Consider the following 18,357-nt stretch of genomic DNA (forward strand, 5'->3'; position numbering starts at 1 on the left):
CGCCGTGAATCCAGAACCGAAGTAAATCACCCGTTGTACTCTGTACCGTGGGCTCCTCCACCGATGCCAAATGTGTCATGAGAGGGGATAGAGCAGTAGGCGCTGTTAGTGGACGGTTTGCGCCAGTTTATGACGAGCCTGCTGCATGGAAGCACATCATATTATGAGTCAGAGACCCGCCGGGGCCTGCTGGTGCGGTGGCCTTCGTGCCGCCACCTACTCCTGCGCCTTTCTAGCAGCGTCGCGGAGCTCGATGCGCTCCCGCTCGGCCTCCTTCTTCTTCTGCGCGGCGACCTTGCGCATCTGCTCGTCAGCGCCAGCCCCACAGCCGCCAACGCACCCTCTGCCGCCTTCCCTTGCCGCGCTTGCCCTCGGTGCCAATCTTGACGTCGACAAACAGCTCGCGCTTGCGGGCCTCGGCCGCGTCGGCGCGCGCGCGCTCCTTCTTCTTGTCGCGCTTGCGCATGTGCGGCGCCATCGACGCCTTGAGCAGCGCGCCGTACGCCGCGTGGAACGTGTGCAGTGATGACGCGGGCACCTAGCGTGGGCGTGAGCGAGCGGAGCGAGCGACCAGCCAGCACCAGCACCTACCCGCGCGGAAAACTTGGACGCGCCATGCGTGCACCGGATCAGCACGTCGTGCTCGGCGTCGTCGCCGGCGTCGACCGTGTCCATCGCGCTGTCGCCCTGCGCATCGTGCGTATCTGGCGTCAGTGTAGCAACAAGGAGCCAACGCACGCCGCTTGTGCGAGAGCCAGATGGCGCTCGAGGGGCCCGCAAAGGCCGAGGTGAGGCGCGTGAGGAACTGGGCGTCAGCGCGTACCGCAAGGGCCACCCACCTCGTCGGCGGAGACGAGCTCTTGCGGCATCGTGTTGGTTGGGAGGATGGTGAGTTGGAGTTTTCGAGACGGTCGTGTGGGCGTTGTCGTGTGTCGTGGTTTCGGGCCGGATTAGGAAGTCGAGGGAGGGGATTAGGGCGGCGTGGGAATGCATTAGGAGGGCAGGATAATGCCGATTCCAGCGCAGATTACCGCCCGCAGCCTCCACTTATCCTCGCCGATCAACACCCCCCTCCTCCCTCTCCCTCATCCACCCTCCCCTCCCCCACCATGTCCGGAGTCGTCTCAAAACGCCTCAAGTTCAAGGGCGACAAGCCCAAGAAGAAGAAGCGCTCGTACCGCGAGTCGCACGGCGGCGACGACCTCGAGGCGCTCGCCGCGGCCGACCCCAGTGGTGAGTGAGCTGCGACGTGCCTACCTCCAGCTCCTCCCGTACTCACGCCCCAGGCTGGATGTTCCCCACAGAGCTGAGCGAGGTCACGGGCCCCGCGTACATCCTCCTCCCGACCACACCGCTCACCTGCCTCGCCGTGAGTAGCTGTCCCTGGACGAGCTGACCGCCAGTGGGACGCCTCGAGACAACGCGTGTACGCCGCCGCCGTCGACGTCCCCGAGGCGCCAGAGGGCGCAAACGAGCTCTCGACGAGCGAGACGCTCCAGGTCGTCGAGCCGTCTGACGTCAACCACGTCTGGGTCATCTCGCGGCTCGCGGGCAGCGACGACGTCGTGAGCCTGCGGACGAGCAGGTGGGTAGCGAAACAATGCAGGAGAGTACCCAGCTAACGCTCCAGCGGCACCTTCCTCACCGTCTCGCCGTCCGGCGTGCTGAGCGCGACGGCGGCTTCGCGCGGCCCGCTCGAAGCCCTGGTGCCCGTCCTCACCGACGCCTCGGGCCTCTTCCCCAAGATCGCGCTGCGTACCCACGCAGACAAGTACATTTCCGTCCCGAGCTTCACAAAGGAGGAGATCTACGCGCACAAGAGCGAGCTGCGGGGCGACGCCGACGCCCCGGGCGAGGACGAGGGCTTCCGGATCAAGTGCCAGCGCGAGTTTGTGCTCAAGGCGCGCGTGGCGGCCATCGAGGGCAAGGAGGGCGGCGCGGGCAAGCGCCGGCTGCTCGAGGGCGGGCCGTCGGCCGGCAGCGTCGAGGACGAGCTGCGCAAGGCGTGAGTTGACTCGAGGGTCACCGTCATTGAGCTGACTCGTGCAGCAAGGAGTACCAGGGCTGGAAGGGCCACCGGACGCAGCTGGCCCCCGGCGACAGGAGGGAGGTCAAGCGTGCGATCAAGGAGGGCCGCGTCGCCGAGGCCATGCTCGACCGCCGGTCCAAGATGAAGAGGTAGGTGCCGTCCCCGTGTCGATAACCACCTGCTGATACCCGCAGCGACCGCTATGCCAAGTAGGCACTGTACGTAGTCATGCATGTAGTAGTAGTGTTCTTGCGAACGCGACTGGCTTCTGCCGGATGCGGCGAGTGGGAAGGCCGTAGTGGCAAGGGAGGTGGCCTGATCACCGCACCCGCAGTATCGCTTGGCATTCGCATTCGCCCCGCGCGCAACGACAAGACCGCGGCTGCCGTTCGAGTCGAGCGTGCACCGCATGGAGTCGAGAGGCGCGTCGAGGTCGCCGCTGGATGCGTTTGCCACTCGCTCTCTGGTGCAATAAACAACACGTGATTCGGTCCGAGTCGATGATGACGCCGCTGTCAGTGGTCCGGATACGGAACGCCCAGCAACCAACTCGCTCTCATCGCGCTCGCTGCACCTCTTTACGTCTCATCTCACCGCATGCCCCGCCCATCTCGCTAGCATCTCGTGCTCTTCATCCCGCCCAACTGCCCCACACGCCGGTGCCCACGCGCCACCGATAGTGAGCTCGGCGTCGCGTCCTCACTGACTCCCAGTGGCCATACCTCTGACCAACCGCCCCACCGCAAGACCCACCTCAATACCAGCCACGCCCGCCTCAATACCCACTGCGCAGCGGTCGCACTAGCTGCCACCGCCGCCGCCGTCCACCCTGCAGCCGATCCGCCGCGCCGCCGTGCGCGCCCTCCCCCACACGATGCACGCCACGCCGACGCCGCCCCGCTCCCACCCGGCGAGCGGGTACGCGACGCCGTCGGCGCGCCCCACGCCCGCCATGCCCACGCCGGCGTTCCCCTCCGCGGCGGGGCCACAGCGCCGCCAGTCGCCGTGGCACGAGATCTCGCACTCGCTCAGCACGACGTCGCTGCCGCACCGCGCGGCGTCGACCGGCGACGCCGACACGCCAATACGCAGAACGCCAGAGGGAAGCGACCCGGCCAGCCCGGCCGAGTCGGCCGCGTCGTCGTTCCACCTCTCGGGCTCGGCGACGAGCCAGGCCCTCAGAGACTGGGAGCGCCTGCTCGCCCAGCCCGACAGCGACGTGACGCGCCACACGCTCGTGCACGGCTCGCCCTTGCTCGCGCCGACTGGCGCGCCAAAGCTCGCCGCCGAGCGCGACAAGGAGGGGCACATCGAGTACAAGCTCAAGCTGGTCGAGCCGAGCCCGGAGCGGTTCCAGCGGCTCGTGACGCAGATGATGTGGCGGCTCAAGCAGGGGCGCAACGAGGCGATCTACGAGCTCGGGCTTGCCGACGACGGCACGGTGATTGGGCTGACCCGCGCCGAGATGGACGCGTCGCTGCGCACCCTCGAGCTCATGGCGTCCGAGGTCGGCGCGACGGTCATCGTGTTGAAGGAGATCGTGCTGCAGGGCGCGCCGGTCAACCCGCCGAATCTGGAGCCCGACTCGCCGAGCGGCGCCAGCGCCGCGTCCGCGTCGGATAGCAGAGCCGGCCCGTGGCGCATCACGCGGCCCGACCTCGACGAACACGGCCGCCCGCGCAAAGGCACGCGCGGGCTCAACGGCCAGGGGCCCGAAGTCAAATCCCGCCGCGAGCGGTACCGCGACAAGATGGACGAAGCGGGGGTGGCGCCGCCCAACGGCGAGTTTACGAAGCGGCACATCATCTTCGACCGCGAGGCCGACGCGAGCGACGAGGCGGACTCGGACGTGTCGTCGGGGAGAGTATCGCGCGACGTGTCGGCGGGGAGAATATCGCGCACCAGAGTGTCGTCGATGACGAGCGACGACGAGCCGCCGGCGTTCCGCCTCGACCTGGACGACGCGCCGACGCCGGAGCGCGCCACGCCCTCGCCGCCCACCGCTGAGCCCGTACCCGGCGAGGCGAAGCGGCGCAAGGCGGCGGCGCGGCGCGAGGCCCGCCGCCTCGACCTGCTCCGCGGCGACGGCACCTCGGCCATGCCGTACGCTGAGCGCAGCTCGTCCCCCGTGGCCGAGTTTATCGGGCACGCGCCGGCCGGCGCGCCGGGGCTGGCCGCCAGACTCCCGCACCAGCCGGCGCGGCCGTCGTCCCTGCGGCTCGAGCGCGCGCCGGCGTCCGGCTCGGCCGCGACCTCGCCGCTGGCCAGTACGGCGGCCTCGAGCCCGCTCACAGAGCGCGGGGTGCACGAAGCCCCGGCCACCGGGCTCCCAGACGACGTCTTCCTCGACGGGCTCAACCTCCCGCTCGACTCCCTGTCCCTCTCGTTCGCAGACGTGCGTAACCTCGACTCGGCCGCCCCCTCGGCCGCGACCTCGCCCGAGACGCCGGCGCCCGTGACCGGCGGCGAGATGATCTGCGTCGAGGCGCTCGTCGTCCGCAAGCCGCTGCACGACGGCGTTGGCGGTGCCGACGAGTCGTGGGTCTTTGGCGGGGACGACGACGGGTGGGGCTTTGGCGCTGCCGGCGGGGGCGGGGACGGCGGGGACGACGCGTGGGGGTTTGACGACGAGGAGTAGGGAGGGGGGAGGGGGGGGGGAGCCCAAGTAGATAACACCTGGGCCATCGCGTCCACATCAGCAGTCATCAGTAGTCATCAGTCTGCTCACGCGTACATGCATTGCAATAGTGTGCCGTGGTGCCTGTGCCGAACAGTCCAGTCGCAACGCCGTCCCAACCCCCCGTGGCACTGCCACGCCCACACCCACGCCCACGCCACACCCATGCATACATAATATTACAGCACCGCGCCCACAGGGCAATCGACAATGGTGCGGGCAGACGCAGAGAGCGGAGCACTACTACTAGGGACAGGCGCGTGTGTGGCGCAGGGGATTGTACGACGGTATGTACTTTTCGTGTCTATGCCGACAGGTGGTGACGGTATCGCTTGATGGGGTCAATGATGATGACATTGATGCGCGCGGCGGCGGGGGCGGGCGCGGCGACTAGCGCGTCGGGGCCGTACTCCTCGATCCTCGGCCGGTACGCGGCGGGGCGAGGGCGCGGCAATGTTCGGTGCGCTGGACGTGCATGAGGAGCTTGTCCTTGCGTGCCTGTGGCGGTGTGTGAGCGGTGTGTCGGGGCGCAGTTGGTGTGGGCTAGTGATGGCAGCGATAGTAATGGGACTGTGGCGCGCTGGGACCGTGGCCGTATAGCACTTACGAATGGCTGTCCGCAGACGGGGCAGGGGAACGGCTTTTCGCCGGCTGGGAGCGTCAGCACTCGGAAAAGTCTGCGCCTGTGACCCACTGTGCTTGCGGCGGTGGCGCTGTCATGTCAGCTCGCTCCTCGCTCCCACCTCTCTCCCTCCTTCCCTCGCACTCACAACCAAATCATTGCGGCGGGTAAACGCCTCCGAACAGTCCGGGCACGGAAACCTCCTCTTCTCACGTTAGCATGTACCGGTGCCAGCCGAGCAACTCACAACCGTCGGGGCGGAGCCTGCGCGCCGGCCGCCGCCACGCGCCGAGCGCACCCCCTCGGGCTCGGACTGGGGGCCAAGCGACATCATGCTGCCGTTGCTGGGCGGTGCGGTACCCCAGCGTGCGGGGTCGTCTGCGAAGCCGATTCCCACGCCGTTGGGCAGCGAGGCGGGCAGCTCGTGCTGGTCGAGGGACGAGCCCGAGCCAAACGACCCGGTCGAGCTCGCCAGCGGCGGCCAGTGCGGGCCGACAAACGTACCGGCACCGGGGCTGCCTATGCGCGGCGGGGCGGGACGCAGCCGGGCGGGCACGTATCCATGCACGTTTGGCGCGACGTCGCGGTGCACGAGCGGCAGCGGGACCGAGCCGGGCGCGCGCGGCGCGTCGGGGTACCGGTCGTGGTCGAAGAGTTGGTGCGGGTGGTGGAGGTGCTGACCAAGCGTGAGGTCGCGCCTTGCGTCAGGGTGGTAGAGGAGCGGCGAGGCAGCCTCGGCATTGTTCCCGTGCTGCGCGAGGTACTCGTGCGCGCCGTCGCCGTTTGCTGGGCCCTCGCGCTGCTGTTGCTCGCGCCAGCGCTCCTGCGAGCCAGACGGCGCCGCGCCGCGCCCACGCACAAACGCAAAGCCCAGCGGCGGCTGGGGCTGCTGGAACCCGTTGCCAAACGGCATAAACACCATGCCGTTGTTGTGGTGCGGCGCGTGGCCGAGCGGTGCGTGTGCCATGTGGTGAGCGTTGTGGAGGTGCGCCGGCTGGTGGTAGTGGTGCTGCGGGTGATCCCACTGCTCGAGCTGGTCTACGCCGCCGAGGCTGTTGCCCGCCTGCTGCCCGGCTGCCCAGTTGAACGGTGCCTGGAGCGGGTACGCGCTCTGTGCCGCGTGCAGCTGCTGCGCGTGGTGGACCGAGGCGACAGGCGACGGCGAGAGGGACAGCGCGCCGTTGACGGGGCTAGGGTCGAGTGCCTCGACCTTGACCAAGGGGGACGAGTGTGCGCTCAGCGTGGCCTGCGCCAGGGCCCGAGTCGGGGTCGCCGTCGGCGGGGTGGGTGTGCTTCCGGCGCCTCCGTTGGCCACCGAGCCCGGCGCTGAGGCGTCGTCGGACGCCGACTGCGGGACAGCGGGCGACGGCGACGCCTGCGGGCCCGTGTGCCCGTAGACTACGGCGGTGGGGGAGAGGGCCGAGGCCGAGGCGGATCGGGCCGTATTGTCATTAGGCTGTAGTACTGCTGTTGCGGGCGTGGGCGCGCGCGAGTCGGGCGGCGGCGGTGGTTGATGGTGCGGATGGGCGTGCGCCGGCGCGCCGCTCGAAAGGTACGCCGCCGAGAACGGGTACATTGCTGCTGTTGGCAAGAGGTTGTCGGGTGATCAAGAGTGAATGGGGGGTGTGAGGGAGCGGGCGGCGAGGGGGAAGGAGAGAGGGGCGAATCAGTTGGTCGTGGCGCTGTGCACGCCGTTGCGAGAGGGGAGCTTGAAGAAATAAAAAAGAGATGAGGAGGGACAGCAGTGTGTCTAGAGCAAAAGCGATTGATAAAGTGTCCTCTGGAGACTCAGCCACAAACGACAGACGGTGGACCCTCGGCCGCTCGTGCGTGCTTTGCTCCGGCCACGACGACGACGGCGGAGACGACGATGATGCTGATGATGATGACACTTGGGTTTGCTACGCGCGCAACTTTTCTTCTTCTTGTCCTCGTCCTTCCCTTCTCCTATTCGCTTTTCTGAAACTCGTCGTCGCCGTCGTCGTTGTCGTCGTCGAGCAGCGCCCTGGTGCTCATCGCTCGACCCTCGCCGCTGTCTGTGCATGCTGGACAGCGGCAGCAGCGACACCTTTGGCCCACCCACGCCCGCCCACCTTCACGCCCAGCCGCCCATTCCTCGCTCGTCACTGCGACGACAAGAGGAGAGAGAAAACTCGCCCACGCCCCAGTTCTGCCCCCCTCTGCCCCCTCGTGCCCATATTCCTCGTCAGCCCCGTCAGTCTGCCCGCCCCCCCCCCCTCTCTCGCTTGCTCGCTTGCTCGCTTTCCCGCCGCCTCTCGCTCGGCTGGTGCGAGCCAGCGTCCAGCGTCGAGCGTCGCGAAACAATGGCCCCGTGCGGCGCGTGCAAGTCTTTCCCCCGCCGTTGCCATTGTCGTCGCCGTCGGGCGTAGCCCTAGTCGCCGCCGCCCCGCCGATCATGACTGGGGCGCACGGCGGCACGATCGACTCGACTCGGGGGCGGGGCGGGCAGGGCAGCGCAGGGCAGGGCGGCGCGTGGGCGGGCGGCGCCAAGCGTGTGAGCTGCACATGCGCTGCAATTCAGAGGCAGTGGGTGGCGGCGTCAGTGTACGTGTTTGCCATGTCAGGGTGGGAAGTGTGCAGTGTCGTGGGGTGTGTGGTGCCGTCGTGACGGTGCGAAAGTGACGAGCTGGGATTTGCCACACGGGCCGGTCGGTGCGTCGCGTCGCGCTGCCAGTGACCCTTCTAGACGGCTGTGGCGAAAAAGCGGAGAGGCGACTGATAAGCGACAGACTCGGGCCTGACTGCTCGCCGTGCCTCGCCGTGCCGCGGGGCATGTTTGGCAAATGGTCCCACCCGCCGTGTGGCGCAGGCCAGTGTGTGGGCAGCGTCGTCGTCCTAGTCGACGCCGTGCATCGCTCACACAAGGTCCCTAGATGCCAGATGCCAGATGTCAGATGCCATAACGCACGCTGCAAGGCTTTGAGCTTCTTTTGTCAGGGGTGTGAGTCTGCGTCGGTCGGCGTGTCATGGTTACACCAAGTACGCGGGACGCGGCTAGAGATCCATCACGGCCGGTCGAAGCGTCGAGCGTCGCGTCAGCGCGTCAGTCGACACGCCAGCCAGCCTCGAGGCCGTAGTTGGTGTGCCTTTGCCTCGCGTCATGGCCGACTGGCGGTTCCTTCGGCCTTTACACTGAGCACACCCCAGCCGCCACAGCCACAGCCCTCAGGCCCCTTGGGTCCTTTGGCCGCACTTGTCCGCTGTTTTGGGTAACGGCCGCAGCACCGCGCACAATCCCGTCCGTCCTAGCACGCGGCAATCTGTGTAGAGGGCGATGCTACCACCCTGGCACTTCCCCCGGTCAATTCGGGCGGCGTGAGCAGCGCACAGATCGCACGCCTAGTCGAGTGGCACCCCCGGCACGCCTGCTGCAACACCTGCTCGCTTACTCACGGTGAGTGTGGCATAAAATGGCGTACAACCAATAGAACAGGGATGCTGCTGCTGCTGACCTGGTAGAATAGAGATGATAGTGGCAGCCGAGTATACCAGTAGCCGAATCGTGATATGTGACCGTAAGGGGGGTATTACACCGCGTCATGAGGCACCAGAGGCGTGCGTTCGTCGATAGCGTCGGCAGGACGGCGCACAGCTGCGCGGACAGACTCCTGGAGCGAGTGCAAAGCAGCACCCACCCTGGCGCCTACCCCGCCTACCCGATCACGCCAGGTTGCGTTCTCTGCGTCGTTGCCAGCTGCGTCGTATGGTTCTTGTGCCGTGGGATCCGAGCGGTCCACTACAGGGGTGAGAGTGGCAGACGACGAGAGATCGCTTGCTGGAATGGTGACGTCCGCGCGGCATGTAGGACACTGTGGCGTCAGTACGAGATTTGAGGCGCAGCACAGCCCCTACTTACCAGCTTGCGCCACTTGAGGAGCCACTCGTCGCACTCGTCCTTGTGGAAGACATGGCCGCAGGGAAGGATGCGCACGACTTCGCCAGCATGGAAGTTGTCCATGCAGATGGCGCACTCGTCCTTGGAATAGTATCGCTTGCTGGGACGACGCTTCTTGCCTCGGTGTGCCGTCTTGGGCTTGCGCGGCGTAGGAGCAGGTGCTGTTGGTGACTGGGCAGGCGTTGCTGCGTCGTCGGCTACAACAGCCACTGGCGCAGGGGCGTCTGGCACCTCCAACGTTGGGCCAGCCGCGCCATCGCCCTCAACAACGGGCGAAGTCTCCCTCACTGTGGTAAGTGGCGATCCAGGGGTGGACCGAGGGGCCTTAATGTCGGAGTCTCCTGCTCCCGCGTTCTCTGGCTCAGTGTCCTTGTCCGACTCGTCCGAGTCGTCCTTTTCCCACACAATGTCTGGTGTCCAGACCCTTTCTGGCAGGGATAGGACGACGGTTGGCGGGGCACGATTGGCCTCGCGCTGTCTGCGAGGGGGATTAGCTCCACCCTCCAAAGGCACACCAAAGTCACGTACCGAGCAATCCTGACACGGTGCGCCACAATTGTCGCGAGGAGGAAGAGGGAGGGCATGAGGAGGGCGAAGGTGAGTAAGCTGCCGAGCGCACTGGGGGTGGGTGTTAGCGGCCGCTTCCGCCCTGATCAGCGCTCCGAAACGCACTTGCCGTCGTCTGTTGCCTCGCCTAGCTCCACATGGAGACCAGGGTGTCCGTGGACGGTATGGTTGGCGAGGAGATCGCGGAGGGTGAGGTAGGAGGCACGGGACACGAACACGCTGGGGATAATGATGCCAGTGGTATCTTCTGGGGGGTGTCAGTGGTGTTAGGGGCAGAAACACGGCGGGGCGGCGTGGGGTCGAGCTGACGACGCGACGGCGTTGGAGTGAGCCGAGCGACGTCGCCGGGGTGTGGGGTGGGCGAGCGAGCGAGGTCGTCGACCCCGCGACTTGACCTCGCCCGCCAAGCGAGCTCGTCCAGCCGCGAGCACGCCCACTCCGCAACCTCGCTCCCAGACCAACCTCGCCCACCCCCAACCTACACCCCCCTCCCCCCTCCCCCATCACCACACTCACCAGGCGAAAACATAGTAATGAGGTTCTCGCGACTCCGGCCCTCCTCGTCCGTCTCATCAGCGCGCGCCCTCGAGTCGCCGACAATAACCGCGGCCGCGCCGCGCTCTTGCGCCGCGCGGACCTTGGTCGCAAAGTCGCAGCCGCCGCGCTCGACAAGCGCGACAGTGTACGGGGCTTTAGGCGGGTGGGGCCGGATGGGCGGCCACGCGGGCGGGAGGCATGCGCGTTCCGGCGCCTCGTGCTTGCCCGCCTCCGCCTCCGCCTCCGTGTCGGCGTGCTTGCCCGGCAGCTTGAGCGACACGAACGGCACGAGCACGCCCGCGACGGGGAGGTCGGCGCTCGGCTGCAGGAAGCTGGGGAACGCCGCGGGCCGGTGCGGAAACGTCACGTTGTCGCTCTCCTCCCCGGTGTGTGCTAGCTTGCAAGCGTCAGCTCGCCCAGCCCCAAGACCTACCATGACGGTGAGCGCGCCCTCGCCGCCCATGCTGAGCCAGTGGGTGAGCCACCCCTCGGCCGACGGCGTGCCGCCCGCGTACGTGAGGTCGGCGGTGCCGTACTGCGGGTCGGCGTCGGCGTCGAGCCACGCGGGCCACGGCTCGGCGGGGTCGACGACACGCGCGAACGCCGCGCGCGTGTCGAGGCGCGAGCTGGCGAGCGGAGGGGTGGCCAGTAGCGCGGGCCACGTGAGCGCGAGCCCGAGGGCCGTGAGGAGCGCGGTGGCGAGCAGCGCGCGCCGTGGGGTGAGGGTGAGCGTGCGCGCCCGCAGCGTAGGTGGTGGCGTTGGTGCAGCTGGCCTGCCGGGTCCGCTCGCGGCAGACAGTGTCGGCATCGGGCTGGCTGGCGGTGTGGTGGTGGGACGCGCCAGAAGGTTTGTGATGCAAACGGAACGGTGCGATGTGAATGAGTTTGTTGGGCCGCAAGAGTCGCCTCGCCGCCGACTCGCCGCCGCCGCCGCCGCCCCGCCGCCCACTGTACGCACGCACCACCCGCCGCCCACGTAATGTCACACCTTTGGCCAAAGTGGCACGTGAGCATTTGGAACAGGCTAATGACGAAATTTGGAACTTGGGTCAATAGCCCAGGCTTGTTAAACGAATGCAAGACACTCGTCGTCGACTCCCCTCCCCCTCGCTAAACCCATAGATGCATTACACTACGTGCGTTGTCGGGCAGGAACGGCGGGCTACTCGCGCATTCCATCTATTGACGGTACAGGTGACGGCGGACCGTCTTGACAATGAGGTCAGTGTCGGGGAACGCGAGGCCCTCGAGCGTCTCGGCGTACTGGTGGCGGGGTCAGTGTGTGCTCGCTCGTCGCGTCGCGTCTGCGCCACAACCACACTCACAGGCGTAGGCACGTCGGCGCCGGTGATACGCTCAGGGGGCGCGTCAAGGAAGTCAAAGGCGGGCGACTCGCAGACCTGGGCAATGATCTCGGAGCCGACGCCAAAGGCGGGGAAGCCACCCTCGACGCTGATGAGGTGGTTGGTCTTCTTGACCGAGTCGACAATCGTGTCAATGTCGAGAGGGCGGATGGAGCGGAGGTTGACGACCTCGACCTTGATGCCGTCCTCCTTCTCGAGGAGCTCGGCGGCCTCGAGCGAGTGCGTGACCATCTTGGAGTGGGCGACAATGGTAATGTCCGAGCCCTCCTTCTCAATCTTGGCCTTGCCGAAGGGGAGGATGAAGTCGTCCGACATCTCCTCCTTGGTCATGGGGAAGGAGACGCCGTAGAGGAGCTCGTTCTCGAGGACACAGACCTGGGGGAAGCATTAGCAAGCCACATTGGTGTCATGTCGACGGCGCCAGCCGCCGCCGCCGCCACTCACCGGGTTGGGATCCCGGATGGCGGCCTTGAGGAGACCCTTGCAGTCGGCGGCCGACCAGGGCGAGACGACCTTGAGGCCGGGGATCGAGCCGTACCAGGCGGCGAAGCACTGCGAGTGCTGGGCACCGACACCGGCGGCGGCACCGTTGGGGCCGCGGAAGGTGACGGGGCAGGGGACGTTGCCGCCCGACATGTAGTACGTCTTGCCGCCCTCGTTGACAATCTGGTCAATGGCCTGCATGGCAAAGTTCCAGGTCACTGGGGTGGGTTAGCCGCGGGGTCCTCGCTTTGTCCACGCCACGCCGCCGCACTCACTGAACTCGCAGACGGGGCGGAGGCCGGCGAGGGCGGCGCCGACGGCGAGACCGGCAAAGCCAGACTCGGTGATGGGGGTCTGGGTATCAGCGCTGCTGTTACTCTCCAACTCACGTCGATAACACGGTCCTCTCCAAACTTGTCGAGCAAGCCCTTGGTGACCTGGCGGGGCGTCAGCTGAGAAATCAAACACCACAGCCACCACACACCTTGTAGGCACCGTTGTAGCGGGCGACCTCCTCGCCCATGACGAAGACGGTGGGGTCGCGGATCATCTCCTCCTCCATGGCGGCGTTGAGGGCCTCGCGGACGGTCTGGGGGTGTGAGCAAGGGCCTGGGGAAACAACTACCGCGATATGCCGGCGGCAGTGACGCCCGCCCGGCCGCGTTTCGCCGTGGGCGCAAACCCAACTCACCATGGTCTGGGCGCCCTCGTCAGAGGACGCGGCGCGGCGCTGCTCCTTGCCGACGAGGAAGCGGGCCTCGGACCGCGCGACGCGGGGCGTGGCCGTCGCGGCGAGGGCGGCGCGCGAGACGGCGAGGGGGCCGGCGCTGGCGGCGGTGCTGAGGGCGCGCGGGGTGCGCGGGGCCGAGGCGGCGAGGCGGGCGAGGGCGGCGCGGGAGGCCATTGCGATGGTTTTAATGAGGGAGGGGGAGGATGAGATGTGGCCTTGATGAGGATGGCTGCAGGTGTGGTCCTCGTGTCGCTAACAATCTGCTGGCTCTGCGTGCGGCTTCTTGCCCCTGTCGGTGGCTGCCTGCCCCAACGAGAGCTCGAGACGGGCAGGCGGCAGTTGTGCCTGCCTGGGTCGCCGCGGCATCCGCCCCCGCATTTCGAACTTGCACCCAGTCCTCTTCCGTCCCGCCGTGCCGCCCGCCGCCGCCGCCCCGCTTGCCGCAAATATTCATTTTGGCTTTTTATCCCATCACGTGAGGGGTCGCTGTTGCCGCACAGGGGCTGTCACGTGGCAGACACGCGAGCACGGAAAGTCGGCACAAGTTTCCGGCGCGACCGCGACCTTGGCCACCTTCAGCGTGAAGTGCATCAAGCTCGACCAACGCACTCGCCACACACCATGCCAGACCTCCCCGCCGAGCTGGCCGCCCTCGCCGCCGCGTGCCCCGCGCAAGCCGGGCCGCTGCGCACAGCTCGCGCCGACCTCGCCCTCGCCGTCGAGTGGCGCGCGCTCCGCGCCCTCCAGCTGCCTGGCACGCGCTGGGCCGTGCTGGTCGGGCACAAGCGCCCCGAGGTGGGTCGTGGCCGGTGCCGCAATGCTGACGCCAGGACCCGCTGCGCGCCGTGCTCCCCCTCCCGCTGCACACGACCTCCCTCACGCCGCAGGAGCTCAAGGCGGTCTTTGGCGCGCTGGCCGCCGTCAGCGCCGACAACCTGCCCCCGCCACTGCCGCCGCTCGCCAAGTCGGTCGCGGAGCTCCAGGCGCAGCTGGGCAAGTCGTCGTCGTCTGGCCTCGACGATGTCGCGGAGGAGACCGAGGTCACGGCGCCGCCCGCATCGTTCGACCCAGATACCCTCTACATGGCTATCGTGGCCACCGACTCGACAGTCGTCTACTACAAGCTCTCGCGGGGCATCAAGAAGCCGCACGACATCCCCGACGAGTAGTGTGCGACCAGCAGCATCACAACGAGTCTTGACGACTCCCCACTGTACCATACGCAAAATGTACAATATATGCATTGGGCCATGACGAGGTACTCGATTACTCGACTCATGAGGGTATACTACGCATCTAGGAAACAGTGAGCACACCGCGCAGCGTCGCCTTCTCGCTGTCCGTCAGCCCCTCCACCATCTCGTGGATGCCGTTGTTGTCGGACGCATATGACGAGCGGAGGACATCGGTGAGGTGGGCCTGGCGTGTCAGTTGTGGCCATAGACAGTCCGCCCTCAACTCACTCCGAGGTCGATCTGAGCAAGCGGGTCGCTCTTCAGATCCTCGTCGTCATCCTGCGCGTCGTTCTCTCCACCCCCCTCGTCCAGCCAGTCGGACAGGAAGGCAAACTCGTCGGTGGCGCCGGCAGATGCCAGCGGGTCGTCATCATCCCACTCCTCATCTCCATCGTCGTCCTCGATGCCCAGCTCCTCGCCCTTCGACTTGCCCTTGCCGCCAGCCGTCTCAGCGGAAACATCCTTGAGCAGCAGCTTGAGCGCCTTGAGCGGGAAGGAGATCTGGGTGTACTCGTTGGGCGTCGCCTTGGTGCGTGACCGCGTCATGATCTTGTTGCGGTTGTGCTCGTTGATGATCAGGTCGCCGCGGACCTTGACGTTGCGAAGTGCGTCCGACGGGAGCGTGAACAACTTGGCAAGACCAAGGTCGCTGACGCGAATGTTCCACGACCCAGTGATCGTCTCGGCCGTCTCGCACCACGCCGACAGAACGAGGTCAAGGGCTGGCTTGGTGCTGCCGTCGGGAAGGTGCACTGGAGGGAACGACAACAACAGCTCGATCGTCTGCTGGGTGTGCTCCGTGCCGAATAGGTAGGCGAATGGAATGATCAGGCTCTGGATGAACGAGTTGAGCTGGGCGGTCGCGAGGCGGTTGACAACGGCACGCAGGAGGTCACCGAGTACCGGGGCAATGGCCTGACCAGCCTTGCGGAACAAGTGCATGATCAGGTCGCCCACAAAGATGCCTCCTGATTCCGAGAACGTCGGGGCGAGGAAGCGGCCGAGGAGGGCAAAGATGCGAGCAATGCCGTTGCTGCCGTTGGCATCGTGCCACTGGATCAACTTCTCGCAGTCCTTGCGGACCACGAGCGTAAGGTGGATCATGCCGTGCTGAATAACGTCCATGTCGTCGGTCTGCTGAAGGCAGGTCATGACGGCGACAGTGACGGTGGCAATGAGCTCAGCCTCCAGAGGACCACCACGCGGCTTGATGAGCGCGTTGGCGAGCTGGACAGCCTCTCCCGGAATGTGCACCGTCTCGTCCGTCACCGGCGTGACAATGAGTTCGGCGAGCTTTGGTGCGAAGAATGAGACCAGGGTGCTGACGACGGCCGGAGACGACGACGCGGCAATGTTGTCAACAATCTCCTCGACGATAGCAGTCAGAACCGGGTCGGTCGTGTTGCGGAACCACTCGGCATAGACGTGCTGGCAAATGGCCTGAGTCGTCTCCGCAGTCAACGAGTCCTTGTCGAGCGAGACAACCGAATTGACAGTCTCCATGAGGAGGTAGAGCGTCTCGTTCGACATGTCAGGCAGCAGAGGGAGGAGGATTGACAAGATCTTGCCCGCCTGGGGGTTCATGATGCTCGCATCGACATGGCGGCAGAAGTTCTTGATCGTCTTGACGGCCGAGACGCTGACTGGCACGACGGTGTACGGCGATCCAAGAGCCAGAATGGCGGTCGACAAGTACTCCTGGGCGAGCGCCTCTGGCAACAGGCCAGCAAACTGCGACGCAAAGACGAAAGCGCGGCCCTGGAGGAAAGGCGCCTCGGTTTGCTGCAACAGGTCTGGGATGACCTGGTTGATGAGGAAGGGCAGGTCAAACGTCGCGGGACGGCCGGCATCCTGGTCGTCCTCGAGGATCGTGCGGATGTCATCCGAGATGCCGCCGATGAGGCCAAGGATGGCCTCAACCGGCTTCCACCAGTCGCGGTTGCCAGACTTGTGAGCTGCTGCCGACTCCTGGATACGGCGCTGGGTGAAGTCGTTCACAAGTTTGCAGACAGCTCGGGGCCACTTGTCGATGAGAGACTGCCCGTGTCAGCCCGGCATTGTCAATGTCACTCACCCCCATCAGGTCGTGGCCCACCACGCGCAAGCTGTACACCATGTTGTCTTCGTCCTCGTCCTCAACGAACGCGTTGGCGTCCTCGAGCCACTCCTCTTCCTGCTCGCGCGTCACCTGCGTGTAGGTGAGGACGAGGCCGACGATCGTATCCAGGACAGCCGTGGCGCTCTCGTCGCCAGCGGCACCTTCGACCAGAATGTCCTTGACCTCCTTGGTGCGCACAGTAGGCTCCAGGTACTCGAAGATGGTGCTGGCGAGGTCGTCGAGGTCCATCTTGGTCGAGAACGGGGCATCAGCCGCCGGCTCGGGCGGGCTGGGCGAGTCGGGGTCCGAAGAGATGTAGTACGTGTGGAACGTCTGAAGCAGCGACGTGAGGTTGATGATGGAGAGGCGGACAAATGTAGGGACATGCTTGGAGATGTACCGGGGGAAGTTGAGCTGATACTGCAGCAGAACGCGGAAGATCTGGATGCGGAGCGCGAGGCTGTCCCAGCTCTGAGCGACGTCGGCGGCAGCGTCAACAGCAAGGAGCTGGCTAAAGGCGTCGAGCCACACCGGCGAAATCTGGTCCAGAGCCTGACGAACAGCGGCAGGGTGCTCGTCCTTTAGCGTGCCGAGAAGCGTCAAGAGGTGGCGGTACACGGCGACCGTCTCGGCGCGAGTAGCGAACGAGTGGGCCTGGGGGTTGCCGAGGATGCTGAGGATGGCGGGCACAAGGTCGGTCACGACAGGAACGAGCTGGTCCTCGCTAAGGTCGTTCTTGACGAACTCGATAACCACGCGCATGGCGCCGTGGACAGAGTCGGGGTTGCCGGTCTGGAGGAGGCTGACGAGCGAGCTAAGGAGGTCGGTCCAGTCGTCCGGCCAGTCGAATCTTGCGATGCTCGAGGCCGCAAATGCCGCCGCGACGCGGACCTTGCGCTCGGGGTCAGAGAGCGTGCGGAGGAGGAGGGGGCGGACTGCATCCTTGACCTCGGCCGGAGTGGTAGGAGGGGTGTAGGCATCGGCTCCGGGGTACCAGTGCTTCTCGATGTACTTTTGCAGGAGGATGCCGGCGCTGTGCACAGCGAGTCAGTATGGGAGGTAGTGGGCACACGGAGGACTCATCTGGCGCTGGGGGAGCGGGACGGCCTGCTCGCTGAGGATACGCGCGAGGCTCAGTCCGCCCTCTGCAAAGCTGTTAGCGGTCTGTGGGCTGGGGCTAGCTAGGTAAAGAACCCACCAGGGTGGCTGTAGAGGGTCTGGAGCTGGTCCTCTGCCGAGCGCCTTGTCGCCTCGTCTGGGGATAAGGTGGCCTCGAGGCAGGCAATGACCTGCTGGTCGAGGTGGGGGCTGCTTGTGCCCGAGGTTGAAGCCATTGTGGGTGTGTAGAGTGGTGGAGATCAACCTGCATCGGCCTGGATCAGTCTTGGTCGCGCGGAAACTCCCTGCAGAGACGCGTCAACACGGAGTGTGGGTGATCTCCGTGGACAAGGTGTGTGAATGCCTTGATGATGATCGAGTGCAAGCACTGGGGATGACGTTTTGCACGTTCTATCCAAAGGTGATGGGCCGCTGTCTCCATCTATCAATGCTCGACATTGTGCAGGACAAGTTGAATAGAGCAAGGGGGGAGGGGTAGGGGAGGGGAGGAGGGATGAGGGAGGAGGGGTGGTGGTGATTCACAAGGCAGTACTACGTGCCCACGGAAGGCCGTGTCGACGCCTTGTGCCTCTTTTGCGATGCACGCAAGTCAGCGTCGACAGTCATTTGTATTCAGAGGCACAGTCAAGAGCTGCAGAGCAAACAGTCACAGTGCCAAGCATTTGCAGTGATGGGCGCCGTTGTCGATTGTTGTTGTCCAATGACCTATGAATACAAAACTAAGAACAGAGGTTAAGGGAAGCCGAGCGCCACTCCTAACTACCTGCATCATCATCATCACCCCCCGTCCCTCCCCTTCCACTTTCCCCCTCCTCCGCCCGCCCCGGGTTCACCGTCGTCCGCCGACTGACCGGTCACGCACGCACGCACGTCACAACCCCCCGCTTGGCCTCAATCGACCCACCCACCCACTCGCCGCACTGCACAACGACGACTAATATCCTCCCTTTCAACTCCTCCCACACCTCGTCACTGCACAC

The 18,357-nt window shown here is 65.9% G+C and overlaps 8 protein-coding genes across 8 annotated transcripts; 3 read left to right on the forward strand and 5 right to left on the reverse strand.

Moving 5' to 3' along the window:
- Nucleotides 1–216: 216 nt before the first annotated feature.
- Nucleotides 217–869, reverse strand: Q8F55_000320 (uncharacterized protein; the record flags this gene model as incomplete). Its single annotated transcript, XM_069348973.1, has 5 exons — nucleotides 217–303; nucleotides 341–538; nucleotides 592–704; nucleotides 739–805; nucleotides 840–869. The coding sequence occupies 5 exons, from the start codon at nucleotides 867–869 to the stop codon at nucleotides 217–219; spliced, it is 495 nt and encodes a 164-aa protein (XP_069212517.1).
- Nucleotides 870–1,109: 240 nt separating this feature from the next.
- Q8F55_000321 (uncharacterized protein) lies at nucleotides 1,110–2,242 on the forward strand (the record flags this gene model as incomplete). Its single annotated transcript, XM_069348974.1, has 6 exons — nucleotides 1,110–1,233; nucleotides 1,287–1,369; nucleotides 1,404–1,585; nucleotides 1,631–2,005; nucleotides 2,050–2,178; nucleotides 2,224–2,242. The coding sequence occupies 6 exons, from the start codon at nucleotides 1,110–1,112 to the stop codon at nucleotides 2,240–2,242; spliced, it is 912 nt and encodes a 303-aa protein (XP_069212518.1).
- A 661-nt stretch (nucleotides 2,243–2,903) lies between these two features.
- On the forward strand, nucleotides 2,904–4,667 carry Q8F55_000322 (uncharacterized protein; the record flags this gene model as incomplete). The annotated part of the gene is made up of 1 exon (XM_069348975.1): nucleotides 2,904–4,667. The coding sequence occupies one exon, from the start codon at nucleotides 2,904–2,906 to the stop codon at nucleotides 4,665–4,667; it is 1,764 nt and encodes a 587-aa protein (XP_069212519.1).
- A 429-nt stretch (nucleotides 4,668–5,096) lies between these two features.
- Q8F55_000323 (uncharacterized protein) lies at nucleotides 5,097–6,904 on the reverse strand (the record flags this gene model as incomplete). Its single annotated transcript, XM_069348976.1, has 4 exons — nucleotides 5,097–5,204; nucleotides 5,314–5,357; nucleotides 5,401–5,419; nucleotides 5,576–6,904. The coding sequence occupies 4 exons, from the start codon at nucleotides 6,902–6,904 to the stop codon at nucleotides 5,097–5,099; spliced, it is 1,500 nt and encodes a 499-aa protein (XP_069212520.1).
- Nucleotides 6,905–8,876: 1,972 nt separating this feature from the next.
- Nucleotides 8,877–11,156, reverse strand: Q8F55_000324 (uncharacterized protein; the record flags this gene model as incomplete). The annotated part of the gene is made up of 7 exons (XM_069348977.1): nucleotides 8,877–8,957; nucleotides 9,006–9,158; nucleotides 9,206–9,722; nucleotides 9,773–9,862; nucleotides 9,917–10,058; nucleotides 10,328–10,745; nucleotides 10,782–11,156. 7 exons carry the CDS (start codon nucleotides 11,154–11,156, stop codon nucleotides 8,877–8,879), a joined length of 1,776 nt encoding a protein of 591 aa, XP_069212521.1.
- Nucleotides 11,157–11,527: 371 nt separating this feature from the next.
- PDB1 (pyruvate dehydrogenase E1, beta subunit) lies at nucleotides 11,528–13,099 on the reverse strand (the record flags this gene model as incomplete). The annotated part of the gene is made up of 7 exons (XM_069348978.1): nucleotides 11,528–11,611; nucleotides 11,674–12,087; nucleotides 12,157–12,413; nucleotides 12,471–12,549; nucleotides 12,585–12,632; nucleotides 12,680–12,784; nucleotides 12,887–13,099. 7 exons carry the CDS (start codon nucleotides 13,097–13,099, stop codon nucleotides 11,528–11,530), a joined length of 1,200 nt encoding a protein of 399 aa, XP_069212522.1.
- A 447-nt stretch (nucleotides 13,100–13,546) lies between these two features.
- Nucleotides 13,547–14,094, forward strand: Q8F55_000326 (uncharacterized protein; the record flags this gene model as incomplete). The annotated part of the gene is made up of 2 exons (XM_069348979.1): nucleotides 13,547–13,720; nucleotides 13,756–14,094. The coding sequence occupies 2 exons, from the start codon at nucleotides 13,547–13,549 to the stop codon at nucleotides 14,092–14,094; spliced, it is 513 nt and encodes a 170-aa protein (XP_069212523.1).
- Nucleotides 14,095–14,221: 127 nt separating this feature from the next.
- Nucleotides 14,222–17,592, reverse strand: Q8F55_000327 (uncharacterized protein; the record flags this gene model as incomplete). The annotated part of the gene is made up of 5 exons (XM_069348980.1): nucleotides 14,222–14,344; nucleotides 14,389–16,197; nucleotides 16,235–17,291; nucleotides 17,331–17,403; nucleotides 17,457–17,592. The coding sequence occupies 5 exons, from the start codon at nucleotides 17,590–17,592 to the stop codon at nucleotides 14,222–14,224; spliced, it is 3,198 nt and encodes a 1,065-aa protein (XP_069212524.1).
- Nucleotides 17,593–18,357: the final 765 nt, after the last annotated feature.

This window comes from Vanrija albida (genome assembly GCF_041260175.1).
Source record: "Vanrija albida strain AlHP1 chromosome Unknown contig_1, whole genome shotgun sequence".
Lineage (NCBI taxonomy): Eukaryota > Fungi > Basidiomycota > Tremellomycetes > Trichosporonales > Trichosporonaceae > Vanrija > Vanrija albida.